Raw genomic sequence first — 15378 nt, forward strand, 5'->3', positions numbered from 1 at the left:
ATGGCGACGCGATCGGCAGGGATGAAGACAGTGGAAGAGGAGGGACCGTATCGGTCACTGTGGATTTATCTTTTCATTGTGCCTTCGTCCGAACAAACCGATCATATCATGGTCTAGATATTGAAAGGGTTGTCTGTCCGCCGATACGCTTCAGTAACAGTAGCAAATCAGTACCCTACGCGTGTCCCGTATGTTTGGACACCTCCATGATATTTGTACCATACTCCATAAGAAGGTGCTAATCGAGGATTGATGGTGGTAACCTCAATTCTCTATCCTCGTCATTGCATTAAATATTCAAAATGATAATATTTTTTGATAAATATTAAAAATATTTACGTATATTATTTGCCCATCAATGAGCTATGCGATCATGTGCTGAATTGGAAGAGTTATAGTTACGATGTAATGATGTTATCGAGTCAACATTATGTCGATATCCTTATCATAGGATCAAATGAGTAGCAACTCCACGAGATTTTGTTTAAGTTGTCTTTTATTCCCTAATTGTTGATTGAGTTGAAAATTTCTTCATCTGTTCAAAAAACAAAGATTCATATTTGGGATGTGATTGAAACTGTGAACCAGTCGGAATCAGTCCCATATTTTGTCCAATAATAAACCAAGCAGACGGAGCTAAACACCAAAGCAAAACAAGCAATTTAAGATAAGGAACAATGTACATTTAGTAAGATTTGGTACTGTTCTTGAAGTAGCTCATAGCTTTCTTTCATCACCGATATCATCCAAAAGATATATTACATCCATTAGGGTTTTCCATGATGTCACTGGCGATGACATAGCGAAACCTCGTATCGTAAGGCAACCACTCGATGATCTGCGACGCCTTCCTCTTGCCGCTGGAAGCCACGCACCTGTGGATCGCCTCGTTCATCTTCCTGTCGACCACTGCTTCATGCACCCACGCGAGAAGCTTCTCACAGCCGATGCAAGTTTCCTTGGCGTATCTTTCGAGGACCCTGGGGAGGAAAACCCTGCTCGACTTCTTGACCATGACATGGGCCTGAAGGAATTCCTGCTTCGCCTTCTCCAGCTCCTCGATGACATGCTTTGCGGTGTAGACGCGGAGCTGCAGTTGGATATCATACGTACTGCAAGGAGAGAGAGGGAGAGAGAGAGACCGTACTGTGAAGGGGGAGGTGGATATGGTACGTACCATGGGATCCGAGAAAGCTCCGATGCAGAGGGCAAAGAAAACAAGTGGCTGACAGCTTGGAAGACCGACCTTGGAATCGATGAGCTGCTTCTCTTCCCCGTGTTTCTTCCTCATGGCGGTCGACAGGATCGTCTCTAACCACTGTAAGCATAACACAAGAAATAGGTGTGGATGAAGGAAGCTTCAACATCTTGAAATAACAAATACGATCGGCTACATACATGAGTTCTATTAACAATAAAGTTCCTATTATCTCTCTGATTAAAATAATTATATTATAATTTTTAATATAAAAATATATCCGATGATCACATAAAACTCATACCGTCTTCATCTTATATTAGTATTAGTGAAACCTACGTATAGTGAAAAGTAATAACTCTAATAAGAATCAAGCAGATCAACTTAAAAAGACATGATCATAAGAGTTGAGATCATACTCGACCCATTCGAGATGTCCGACAACACAGTAGGGAGTACTCAATGCAGTTTGCAGTGATGATTTGGCCTCCAATGGTATAAGCAGCCTGCAAAATGTCAAATATGCCATTATCTTGATATGAATTGACGAAAAGAAAAATAAAAAAAATAGTTTAGATTTCATTTGAAGACAGCGTAAGAAAAGAATAATTATCTATGAACACAACTTTGGTCATGTCAATCATATGAAACCATGTAAAATTTCAAAGATGATATATATAATTTTACCTTTTAATTCACTTATAATAATAGCTATCATTCGATGACTCATTAATAATATTTATGTGGAAAAAAATGCTCAACACCTATATGTTAGAAAGAGGTTAACGATATAAAACTATTATCACTGTATACTATTGAGATAATTCAAATTATAAAAAAGAAATTAAAGACTGCTCAGAGTCGTCTATATTAAGTCTCAGATATCTCTCCTTCTAAAAGTATGATAAGATTTGAAAAGAAAGAAAAATTAAATTCTAAATTTTTTTTTTTCTTTTGAACATCCTTTTATCTATCCGAATTCTAATATAATATTTATATATCAATCCAAACTTTTAGAATATGTATCAGTACCTTGTTAAACAAAGAAATCCTTCTCAGAGAACTACTTGGAATCCCATACACCAGATAAGCCTGCAAAGAGATGGCATCCCCATTTAGTTCCTGTTAGATCAGTATGAGGCAAGTTCCTACATCACTCCTCACTAGTCTGCAGGACTTACATGCATTATGAGAGCATTGTAGACATTGATCCAAAACGCCAACTTCGCTCTGGTCTCCAACACACTCACATCCACTCTCTCCAGCTGTTCCACCAAGAACCTGAATCAAACCCAGGAATGTGTTAGGGAGATTGGTGAGAGTCATGCATTCATGACGATCTTAGTGCAAACCTGTAGTTGCTTGTTGCATAAGACGCCGGTGGGCATCGCTTGTCGATGGAGAGCGAAGGTACTTCGACTGTGGATCTGCTGAGCCATTCCTGCTCCTCTGCAGTCCCTCTTGTAGACGATCTTGGCAAGAACGGAGAACGAGGTTTACCGGGCTTTTCGGATGAGTCGCAGCGGATCAAACAGTATATAGAAGCCATGCATCTGACCATTTCTTCAGAGATTCTGCAGGGGCACTGGTAGAGATGATCTTTCAGAGTACGAGCGAAGTGACTTCTTCCGGAAGTGGATAACTTCTCCTGGGAAACAAATGATGCATTAGCATCTGAAAGCTAAAGAATTGGATCATAACATGACTGGAAATTTGGAACGGAGGAGATCAAAGAAGAAGAAGAAAAGAGATGGCTTCAGATCATGTATTGAGATCTGAATGTCCTGTCTTCAAGATGATCTAAACTAAGTAAATGATCTCTTTACATAGGCAAGGCTGAGTGCATTGGCTGTCGTCTAAATTGCTCTTTCATCATAAGCAACAAATAGATTCGTGAGTCCTAAAAGTGAGATAAGGTTATTTGGTGATTGATTGTACCTTCATAGGATCTTCAAAGTTTCTTCTGGCATAGAGTTTCATGTCTTCTCTGGCCAATGGTTCATGTCCAACCTTGGGCTTGAGCAGAACGTCGCTCCGCCGGGACTCTTTGATCGAAGCCAGCACTTGAAACGGTTGCAACCGGAACTTCTTGGAGGAGCAGAAGGAACTTGATATTATACTGGGATGCTTCCGAGCTCCTCCGCTCTTGGAGTGTGCAGGGGAAGCCATGCCTGAACTGTGAGCCGATGTAGGCTGGCTAACACACTGATCGAAGATGCTTCTGTAGAGGGACAGAACATGTTGCTCTCGGTTTGATATCTCTTCTTCGAGCAGCTCGATCTCTGCGATCAGTTCCTTAGTCTAAAGCAAAAGCATGTGCGAGGGATCAGAGAGAAGGGTAGAAGAAACTCCCAAAACTGGGAGTCATAACATGCATTACTCACTGGGAACAAGAACACATAATTGGTGATACAAAAGCCAACATGAATGGCTTTTCCATGTTTTAGATTGTACACTCTGTAATCATCCACTTCAGTTCTCTCTTATCCGACAACAACAAAATGTCCCCTATTTGAGATTTCTCTTTATGAGTTGGGCTGAGTAATACAAACTCAAAGTTGAGTTCTAGCTAATCTTCTCAGAGGAGCCATGCAGACAATTAGATGGATGCAAAACTAGTCTTATGACATTTTTCACATAGTAGTTGCATGAACATGGAGAACTTATATGGTGTAGCCTTAGATCTGCTTTTCTACAATCTAATAAATCCATTTACTGAATCCTCATCACACCTGAGCTGAGAAATGCCTGTGTCCAGGTGACAAAGTACTAGAAGCTCGGCCGATTGCCTTCTCCAGCAGAAAGCGAGTTGATTTCTCTTGATGCAAATGCATCTGAAGTTGTTTGATCTGCCAAAATACAGAAATCCATCAATTGCTTACCCTCTAACTATGCAAAAATATTAATCCCAATTAAAAAGCCAATGTACATGAACATGAACCGTAGAGCAGAAGGCAAGAAAGCAAAGAATGAAGTCATTACATCATCTTCCAAGGAGGCTCTACTGCTTAGTGCAGCATTCCTGGAATTGTCACTTGAATTCTGATGATGAGAACCTTGGCTTCCATGAGACTTCATCATGTTCAAAACATTCTGTGTACCCTGGAAACACTCAAACTGATAAGGTAATAACTCAGCTTTATAAGCATCTTCATTCAATCTTTCTTTGAAGAAAGTGATTACATCTAGCTCATGAATAATTTTCCTTAAAAGATACCTGGCATTCTGCCATGCAGTTTGATTTTCCATGTTTGGTGGGATCCAGATTTCTATCAGAGGCACTGAAAGAAAAATAATCATTTTATGAAATGTTAGTTCTGGACAGAACATGGATAATTACACAAACCAAACTTACCTAAGATCTCTGAGAAATCAGGGCTGACAAATTCATTCCTCAAACAAATTGATCTCAAGGTCCATGATCTTTCAAGAACATCATAATGCTTTTAGATTGAAGTTATCTTGAAGTGTCTAGAGCTCAAGAAAGGAGAAGTATGACTGTATGACATCACCAAATCAATGATACAAAATGTGCTACTATAAACTATGATAGTTCCCCAGAGCTTAGATTTTCTTTTTTTTCTACTTAATATTTAATAAGGTTTGTTGTTAAGAGTAATATATAGCATGCAAATTCTTATTTGAAACTACAATTTTAGATTAACAAATGGGGAGTTTTTAAGCCTTAAGGTGAAGCTACAAGGTTATGGTATAATACAAATAGAGAAGGTGACTTTTATGTAGTGTTGAGAGTTAAACCAACATCATGTGCCATTGTTTTGTTGCTTAGGAACTCACAAGAGAAAGCAATATATTGTTGCCAAAAAGATCTTCCAATGCCCCCATTCAGCAGCTTTATTGCCATAAATCTCAAGGCAACTTATTTAACAAGCATTAGGAATATCCATATTAGAAGCTAAGAAGTACAAGGACAAATGAGTGTCACATTTATACTGAGGTCTCCATGTCAAACTTCAGACATCATTCAGAGACTCATGTTACCAAATTATCATGTGGTCATTAAATTTGAGGTACTGAAAGTGGGAAGCCAAAGAGAACCACTTGGATACTTTTTGCTGCAACTCTACCCTATAAATCACCAAATTAGAAAGACCTTAATATTAGGCTGCATGAGAGGACAGTAAAACCAGGAACTGTGCTTCTTGTCAAAGCATGTACTAATCTGAACATGTTTTTAGGCTATCATGCCTAATATTTCTTGAAGAAATCTAACCAAAGATTTCTTCCCTCAAAGAAGAAAAAGATAGGGAGATTATTCATGAAAATATGAAAGAGAAAAAGGGAAAGAAATCCATCAAACTACCCTTGAAAAACTACCTCTTAGAGCGCCTGTGGTGGGAAGTCGAGGCAGAAGACAGCTTAGAGACAGAAGCCACGCATCCCTCGTTCTTCACATCCATGGCGACAGCTTCTGTACCTTAAATCATTCCTCCCACAACTTCAACCTTCCTCTTCTCCGTATCCTCCTCTCAGATATTGGAAGAGAGGCATTCAAGACCAGAAGCAGCAGCAGCGATGAGCGAAGCCGTCGGTCTAACACATTCTTACCGAGTTCTCAACAGGAATAGCAGACACGGGTCCTCCTCGACATGGCATCAGCCTACCAACTAGAAATCGACCATTAAGGAGCTTGTCCTCTTGTCGTTCCTCTTCAATGTGGGCTTGATGTTAGATGCGTTGGCCAGAGAGAGAGTGTGTGTATACACAACGAATGGAGCTTGTGGTTATGAGGACGACTTGGATGACCACAGTGGAAGGAAGAGAGAGAGATCACAGTAGGATTGGCGGAAGGACTGAGTGCTGCAGGGAAAGAGGGGGCCAGGGGGCGTTGGAGGAGTAATGAGGAGAGTAAATGTCACTGTTCTCTTCCCCTGTGCTCTTCCGGTGCTGCGTCCCGTCGCTTTTACTATGTAATGGAGGAACAGGAAGCGTGGCCGCCATGACCGCGAGGGAAACCGCGACAGGGACGACCGTGGGGGCTTTGAATTCTCCCAGGTGGATTGACCATCTTCCCATATACGTGCAGTGCAACAGGACCACTCCTTTCAACATTGACAACTATATTTGAAGTCATAATATAACCAAATTAATTGAAAAACAATATTACTTGAGAGGTAAAAAATTTAAGTAGAAAAATCCTTAAAATTTAATATTTTGTAAGGATGATTTCCTTAAAAAAATTTACTTTTTTAAGTTTTTTTTTCGTAAATATCTCGTTCTTCCATTTTTTCTATTGGATGTTCATTTTATTTTAAACATATCTTGTGACTTTATTTTACGATGTTCATTTTGTTCTAAATATCTCTCATGACCACTCATATCTCTTTATCCCTTCACCGTAGTAATGACAAACAATAGCATAATTAAAACGGTGGTGGTGCAATTAAAGCAAAGAAGCTTTCGTTGAGGTGGAAGCAATAGAGTCTCCCAAAGGGGATAAGAAGCAATGAGACTAGAGTAGAGGAGCAAAAGCAATGGAGCCTTGTGGAAGCAAAAGCTACTACGAGGTGATTGATAATGTCTACTAGAATATAGGGATAGCAATGACAATAAATATTTAGTATATTAGAGGGAAAAAGAATATTCCAAATGAGAAAATAAAAAAATCGAAACACCTTTCGAAAAATCTCAAAAAGAGTTTTTTTTAATAAAAATGATCTATTTAGTTATATTTTGAACGAGGAATAATATGAGAAGATCTAATCTTAGGTTTATGAGAGACATGCGAATGGTTTTCTCATTTGGTATTTATTTTTTTACTCCAAATATTTTTCTCATATATCTTTCTTCTATCATTGTGGCGGTGATCACAACAATAATGGTACAATTAAAGTGATGAAGTATCCAACAAGGTAGAAATAACAAGATTTGATAAAGAGGATGGAGATGACTAAATTAAAGTAAGAGAGGTAGAAGCGATAATGCATCATAGAAGCAGTGAGATTATTCCGAGATGATCAACCATGTCCATCCAAATAAAGAGATAGTGATAACAAGAAATATTTATTGTATTAGATAAAAAAAATACCAAATAAGAAAAAAAAAATTTTAAAAAATTCATATATATATATTAAAAACCATCCGTTTAGTATGTTTTGATAGAAGAATAATATGAGAAGATCAATCTTAGTTTCATCATAGATATGCGAACAAGAAAGCTATGCACGCACATTTATGGATGGCTTTACCTGAAGGGATGTGTGTTGTTTCACCTACGATGGCTGAAAACCTAGCAATAGGTTGCTTCCAAACAACGAAAAGCCATTAATCTACTTATATGTATGTCTATCGTTGCCCTCTTTCATATGTTGCTTAGAAGATTTCAATTGGATGCTTAGCACTCACTCAACGCTTAAAAGGAAGCACATCGGATTTTGGTATAATTCACCTAATTAAGCTTTGTCATTAATCGGAATAAGGATTGTAATCAACCGATAGGGCGGGGCTCATTCTTCTATCTCCCCCGAGTCACCAACCAGGAAAATTAAGCGTTTAATTGCACCCTGGAGTACGGAACCCAGCAATCAACCGTGGGCCCAACGTTGTCGACCGGCGACAAGCCGACCTTATTTGTTCGGTGACGCGGTCGAGACGCAGGATCAGTATGAGCAACTATAGTCATCAGCACACCACGTCAGAAAGCTCTTGCTCACGTGTTCTCCCTATCCAATATCATTATAATGCACTCAGTATTGATTATTAGATAATTATCTACAAATTAACGTATTAATAATAACCATAGAACATTTAATTATCGAATTATTAAGACATGATTACCCCCCGCAAGTCTTAAGACCACATTGCTGTGTGAAGCCCGCATCTGAGGCACCAAACTGTGGTCGGTGCGATGGGAGAATCGACGCCGTCCATTTCGCGTCGGAAACAGAGAGGATCGTGATGGGCCGTCATGATATTTAACGGGGTTAGAGGTAAACAATGGATCAGTCGTCCACGTCACCGTCAAGTCAAACCCCACCTGCGCACGTTATAACGTCCGTTTTGCCGGGCCGACCTTTCTGGGTTGCATTGGTTTCGTTCGTCTCGTTCTCTCCTCTCCCAACTACTCGTCCTCCGCGCTCTCCTCCTTCAATCCGCCTTTCTCTCCTCTTTTGGTGTTTTGATTTGATCGCGATCCCGGGGATCGGTTTTGTTATGGTCGCGTGAGTTGCGCCGAGAGATGGGAGACGTCGGAGGAGGAGTTTGTACGGGGGAGAGCGTCGGTGGCGGGACCGACGTCCGGAGCTCGTCCGGCCCCGCGGCCGCGGATCACCTCGTCGTGATGGTCCACGGCATCCTCGGGAGGTGGCGGTCCTCTCTTAATTCCGCTTGGATCGTTCTCGTTTTGTCGTTTGTTCTTGGAATTGGATTTCTGAGCTGCGGTCTCTATTTGGATTTGGAATGGAATTGAATGCTCCGAGAGGAATTCGTGGAAAAGTTTTGTGTTTCGGGTAATGGCTTTCCTGGGCGTGTGGATGCTGACTTGCTCTCTTCTTTTTTCTCTTTCAGAATTGTGCTGCCGTGATTCTTGTTGTGAATTGGCCTGAAATCCTTTTACTCATATTGTTTTTTTCTTCCTTTCTGATCCTTTTATAATTTTAGACAGTATTGAGGTTGATTTTTTTTCTCTCTTCTACCTCATGTCTTCGGTTAAGATGTTCTGAATTCTTTTATTAGAAAAATTGGAACTTTCGTAATTGTAGTACAAGGAATTGTAGTAACTTGACCAACAAAGTGAATGAAATTTAGAGGCAAGACTTTAGCTTGTTATGGTAGAGCTTGAGAGAAGGGTGATTAGAGCTGTTAAGTTTAGGGATTGGAGATTCATCTCCTATATGTTAAATTTTCCTTTCTTTGCACAAGTCACTATCGTCTCTGCATGTAAAGGAGGATTAAAAGATGTTTTGTTCTATAATTCTGGAGAGAAACAATAAAATAAGAAATAACTAGTTTCATCTGCACTCTTGCTTGTTGGAGAAACATCATCTACAACCATGTCTTAAAAAAAATATAGTTTTATGTTAATTAAAGTAATAATTGGTCAGAATTTTCAACTGAAGTATTTGTTGCATTTGTAGCCATCCCTATCTGGATTTTTATTTAATTTTTTAATCTGTTATATAGCATGTTTGGTTCTATATTAAGCAATGGTATTCAACTAATGGTTGCAGCACTGCTGACTGGAAGTTTGCAGCTGACGAGTTTGTTAAAATGCTTCCAGATAAAGTGATAGTTCATTGTAAGTTATGCATCGGCAATTTTTTGTAGGCTCCTGAGTTTGTTTAGTTATTCTGCTGTTTTTAATGTCAGCTATTTGCTAGTGATGGTGGATCCACTTTCATTCATTTCTTGAGATTGTAGTTTCTGTGACATGGGGTCAAAAGTGTGATATTTTGTTTCAACATTTTTTATATTGTTACATAATGTGCTGTAGAAAATTTTTTGGTAATAAAAATTTTCTATCGTTGGGACTTATGGCTTTGTTGTTGTTAAATAAAAATTTCTAGTCGTTGTTTGAGAAGAAAATGAGCTGTTAAAATTAGAGTTATTTCCTGTCCTTTGCGATCGATCCAGGTTTTGTCTCTGCATGAATGAGCAGTGGCCCAGACAGAATCTTACTTGACTCCGTCTTCACGGTGATGAATGTCCACAAGCTGAATTTTTGGCTAGATTTCTAGATAATCAATGGGTTTTATTCCAACAATCATCATGTAATAAATGTGAAATTCTTGGTTAATGAAGGCTATGAAGCTATTCTATTCTCATAGATGAACATACATTTTTAGACGATAATCATTTTAACCTACTGATTGGATTATGATATCCAGTCTAAATTACTCAAAGCATGTTCCGACTTAAAAATTGGAGCTAGTGTAACTTTCGTTTTAAACATTCTTTGTGAAAAATCTGGGCCTTTGGTAGAACTTCTCTTCCATATCTTTTTCATGAGCTCATAATTCATATCTAAAGGTTGTTTAATAATTCTGTGTAGACAACGTTTTGTTTTTGTGGATGCCTCGTCCCATAGATGTAGTGAACCACATAATAGCTTTAAATTCTGATCTTTATCACACTGTATACACATTAAAAATCTTAATTGTTTAATTATTAAAGCCAATATTAATGTAATACCTTGCCCTTAGTGTTGAATGTTAGACCAGTTGCTTTAATAGGCAACTATTCACTTTACCTGCAAGAGTAGTAAAGCTTTAGCAGTACTAATTAAAAGATACTTGAAAACAGGAATGCTGTGTGTTGGACTGCCATTAAAAAATAATCACAGAAAATTATGCATTGCAGATGATTTTGAGAGAATGGACATTTGTATTTCTTGTGTGTATAGTTGACATCTGTGACTCTGGTATACATTAGATTGCGCAAAACTACCTGACCAAACAATATGGTTTCTCTTTTTGTTTTGGCATTAACTTCGTTCTGTTCGAGTATGCTGTTACTATTCATATGAATTATGCTCTGTTAAAGTTTACGATGTTTGTGTGATATCCTCCAGGCCATTTATATACTTTTTTTTTCCCGTAGGTAGTGAAAGAAACATGTATGGACTAACATTAGATGGTGTTGATGTTATGGGTGAACGATTAGCAGAAGAGGTTAGTATGACTCTTAAGAAAACATGAACATCTGATTTCTGATATCCTTATTCGTTATTTAGTCCTTTGACACAACCTACTTAAATAGGTAACTGAGGTGATCAACAAATGGCCAGATCTTCGAAGGATTTCTTTTATTGCACACTCAGTTGGAGGATTAGTTGCAAGATATGCAATTGGTAGATTATACATACCTCCCGAAAGAAAATCCCTGGAGGATACCCTGGATACTGTCTGTGATGACAGTAAAAGAGGTACTATCTGCGGTCTGCAAGCAATGAATTTCATCACAGTAGCTACACCTCATCTTGGATCTAGGAGAAACAAACAGGTAATCTTTCATATGTTTTACCTATATTATGCAAGTATTTAACTTTCATATGCTTGTAAAAATTAGCTGGATAGAGATTGTATTGGAATTTAACTGAAATGTGGCATCACAAGAGATGGTGAGGCTCAGCAGCAGATTAGACAAAACAGGTTGATTGTCAATATGGTATGGATATTTTCCTTGTGTGAAAAACGCAAGCATTGGAAGTTTTGCAAATGTTCAAGTGAAAATAGGGGGAAGGAATTAAGTCCTTTTATTGTATCTAAATCCCATTAGTTTTCTCTTAGGTGCACAAGGATTTGATTTCTTTGGAGAAACCATGGTCTGATATCGGTTTTGACGAATCAGTGTCATACTGGTATTACTGGTGATTATCAACTTGTACTGCATGGTATTATTAAGTAAAATAATAAATAATGTTTTGCTAGTGTCAAGATGTATGTTTGGATACCGGTACATAGTTGGACTGATATGGTCAAGATTTGAAATCTTACTTTAGATGTAGAACTTCATTCAGTATCCGTCTGCTATTTTGATTGACCTTTTGTATTTAAGAGTGCAAGTTTTACATTTATAGGAATAACTCTCCCTTTCTTCCAACAAATTTAATTGTTACTTGGCTGCAGAACTTCCATGCTTTAACAGTTTTCTTACTTGTGTCTTCTGAGTGAATTTCTAAACTTGTCTATCATCGCTCACAATTGGTGTTCATTGTGTCCACTTTTAGGTGGCTTCATGTTGTAATGCAAATGTTTTTACTTTGAACATTTTCCTCCAAGTGTTCTCTTTGACCTAATGTATTTTGCTGGTTTGAGTAGATGTTAGATGTTATGCCATATGTTATTTTCATGTATCGGAAGTTGTGTTTCACGGTGGACGTCATATGTATGATATTATATGCTTTGTTTTATCACTGTAGTCTAGTTTTTTACATGGGGATTATTCACAGGTCCCATTTCTTTTAGGCGTCACTGCTATTGAAAAAGTTGCATCTTGTGTTATTCACTGGATTTTTAGAAGAACTGGCAAGCATCTTTTTCTAACAGATAATGATGAAGGAAAGCCCCCATTGTTGCAACGAATGGTCGATGATTGTGATGATCTTCATTTTATGTATTTCCATCTGTCCTTGCTTTAGTTGAATTCATCAATTATGAGATGCTATTTCTGGGTAGCATGACCAGATCATAAAAAAATATGAATCCAGGTCTGCTCTGCAAGCATTCAAACGCCGAGTGGCTTATTCCAACGTTGGCTATGATCGTATCCTTTTCCTGAAATTTCTTGGTTTTGATTTTATCATTCCCACGCCTATAATTTTGGAGACATTTAATTAGTTGTCAAGTTGTTTTCCAAACTAAATGACATCAAAGACATAGTTGGCTGGAGGACATCATGCATAAGACGCACTTCTGAGCTGCCTAAGGTAATGGTGTTCTGTTTACAGTTTCAATAATTTACTTATTTGTTGTTGGGTATGGTTAGATTGGTATTGAGCTTTCATATATTTTGCCCTCCAGTGGGAGGATTCTTTGAGTGAGAGATACCCACATATTGTATATGAAGAATACTCAGCAGGAAGCAGAAATGATAAGTGCGCTAGTGACTCACTTATGAATGATGACTGTGATGTGTTAGAAGGTACATATCATTCTTCCCAGTAGTTTCAGAGTAAAATGAAATTAATTGCAATTCTCATTATGGACTGTTCTTTTTGTCAGCGGTCTTTCATTCCTGTCGATGAGGTTGTTCAATCTTTTTCTTGAATTCCTGTGTTTACTATAATGATCTGTGTGGTGATACAACTTCCTGGTGAATCCATTTCCAGTTTATATGTGTACATTTTGTCTTGAAACTCATAGCCGTTTCAGTCCTTATTTCTTCAATGTCAAATGATGCTTTACGTAGAATCTGTAGTGAGAAAAGCTTTAGAAACAAGAGTTAGTCATTGGATAAAGTGTCGAAAGGATGCAGTGCAGTAATTCAGTGTCTTTGTAATGTTTAAACGTGCTGCTAAACTTTATGTTAGATGTGTAATATATTGATCAAATCATGAGCTGTACATGAAGTAATGGTTTTTGATTGAAAATGCGATCTAAAAGGAAAAGAAAAGTAGGCGTAAAGTGGTTGAATGCAGCAAAGTTGCTGACATCATGTCACCTAAAAAGTGCTCCAATTTCAGTGTGAAAAAAAGTGCATATGTGGTGCAAATTCTTGGCAAACTAGTATTGTGTTATTTTCATGGATCGGTAGAACTATCGCAAATATCAAGTGGGGTAGAACTATCGCAAATATCAAGTGGTCTCCGGCACACTGGTATATTGCCAGTTGAGGACCATAATATCAAACTCTGTTCAGTAGTTGCGGTGTCATGCATGCATAATTGCTTGTGTTGAGTTTAAATTAAGCAACAGTATTAAGCATTGAGAACAAGTTAGTATAACCTGTTTCCGGTTGAACTATTATTTAACACCTTGAATCTGTTGTGCAGAGAAGCTGGTGACAGGCCTCACTCGTTTGTCTTGGGAGAGGGTGGATGTTAGTTTCCACAACATCAGCATCCAGAGGTTTGCTGCACACAGTGTGATTCAGGTCAACTTTGCCACGACTTCTCCCTCCTTTTATTGATCGTCCTCCTTTTTCCGGGTATTCTTTAGCGCCTGTAATTGATCTTGTTATTCTTCTCCATGCTTTTTGGATATCTGTCAGGTTAAAGATCCCTTCATGCATTCAGAAGGTGCAGATGTTATACAACATATGATCGATCACTTTCTTTGAAAGAGCTATAGAAATTTTTGGCCGTGCCGGACACCCATCACTCATCGGGTATCGATAAAGAGCTCCTGAATTCTCGATACAAAACTGGCTAACGAGATTAATATAGTTATATCAATCAGCCTAGAAGCTTTTCTTATCTTAATCCTGTAGTTCTCAGATCTCTTACTGTCAGCATTGGCAACTGTATAATAATAACATTTAAAGTTTCAAAACGTTACGAGATTCAATATATTTATCCCTTATATTTGTCTTGTCATAATAATTCTCCTCATTCAACCTGACTACGAATGATCCTTTCTTGTGGAGGGGAGTCGAATTCCTTTGACCTGTATTGCAAAGATCATGACCAAGACATGTCAGGTTGCAAAAGATATGCAAACACGAACCATAAACCTTTTATGATCGACATTAATTACATCATGGCAACACAGGAGTAATATACAAAAAGCATCACAGCTCTCACTCTATGCAAGTGGATCATACAGCTAATCTACTAATGAACACACACACAGACACTGGGGTAGTGCTCAGCACAGGACATCCTTGAGTAGCTTGTACCTGCGGCCGGCCGGCTTTGAAGAAGACGTACTGCTGCCACTGGAGCCCCGGCTGTAGCTGTCGTCGACTCTGCCGCTTTGCTTAACCTTATCGCCCTTGGCGTACGCAGTACGTCTACCAGCTGCTTCGGCACTGTCTCTCCCTTCCGACTTCTTCCAACGCAATTCATACTTGTCCCCGATCCTGCCTTCACTCAGGCACCAGTCGCATACCCCTGCAGACCCCGCCGGCAGTTCATGATAGAAGTTGGTGCAGTAGCTGTAGACAACGAAGTCCGAAGAAGTTAGATGTCTCCAACGTAAGAGAGAGAGAGAGAGAGAGAGAGAGAGAGAGAGAGAGAGAGAGAGATGCTGATAATGTACGAGTGCTGGAAGCGAGAGCGGCATAGGGAGCATCGGAAGAGTTTGTCGGGGAAGCCGATGTCGCCGCACATGGAGCAGACAGCGTGGGTGCTCGCCATGGCTATGTGGAGTAGCCTGGTATGGCTTTCAGGAGGAGAAGAGGAAGAGGAGCTGCAGAGGGAGAAGGAAGAGAACAAGGCGCATTTAAGAGGCGGTACAAGGCACAGGAGCACACGGAAATGGGACAAAGAGCAAGCGTAATGGTATTTGTCATCGTTATCCGTATACATGCATGTGCATGTGAAACGTGACCGTGGCCAACAAGAACCCACTCGGATGGACTGACTCATCCCTGAAACTTTCGAACCTCAGGGGTGATGTCACATCTCACGACAAAGGACCACGCGAAACCGCATTAAATCATGAATTATATGTTAGGAGTAATTTAATGATCTCAACGTGCACTATATTCGATACCGATTCAATTTCGAAGCGATTGAAATGTTGCTCCATCACTCGCCTCGTACCTCATGATCGAATGGC

The 15378-nt window shown here is 39.0% G+C and overlaps 2 protein-coding genes across 3 annotated transcripts; one reads left to right on the forward strand and one right to left on the reverse strand.

Annotated features, from left to right (window-relative positions):
- Positions 1-702: 702 nt before the first annotated feature.
- On the reverse strand, positions 703-5985 carry LOC135611190 (uncharacterized). 2 transcript variants are annotated; one of them, XM_065106653.1, is made up of 11 exons: positions 5537-5985; positions 4416-4479; positions 4181-4315; positions 3931-4047; positions 3137-3499; positions 2551-2846; positions 2380-2479; positions 2231-2290; positions 1618-1704; positions 1178-1318; positions 703-1090 (listed from the first exon to the last, which is right to left on the reverse strand). In XM_065106653.1, the coding sequence occupies exons 1-11, from the start codon at positions 5617-5619 to the stop codon at positions 743-745; spliced, it is 1794 nt and encodes a 597-aa protein (XP_064962725.1). In that variant the 5' UTR covers positions 5620-5985; the 3' UTR covers positions 703-742. The 2 variants fall into 2 exon arrangements, with proteins under 2 accessions (XP_064962725.1, XP_064962726.1); XM_065106654.1 differs by having other exon boundaries at positions 4181-4300; positions 5537-5982.
- Positions 5986-8226: 2241 nt separating this feature from the next.
- On the forward strand, positions 8227-14180 carry LOC103982448 (lipid droplet phospholipase 1). Its single transcript, XM_009399378.3, has 10 exons — positions 8227-8521; positions 9388-9455; positions 10757-10827; positions 10916-11158; positions 12108-12271; positions 12366-12421; positions 12532-12584; positions 12679-12799; positions 13650-13750; positions 13868-14180. Exons 1-10 carry the CDS (start codon positions 8397-8399, stop codon positions 13934-13936), a joined length of 1071 nt encoding a protein of 356 aa, XP_009397653.2. The 5' UTR covers positions 8227-8396; the 3' UTR covers positions 13937-14180.
- Positions 14181-15378: the final 1198 nt, after the last annotated feature.

This window comes from Musa acuminata, chromosome BXJ2-4 (assembly GCF_036884655.1).
Source record: "Musa acuminata AAA Group cultivar baxijiao chromosome BXJ2-4, Cavendish_Baxijiao_AAA, whole genome shotgun sequence".
Lineage (NCBI taxonomy): Eukaryota > Viridiplantae > Streptophyta > Magnoliopsida > Zingiberales > Musaceae > Musa > Musa acuminata.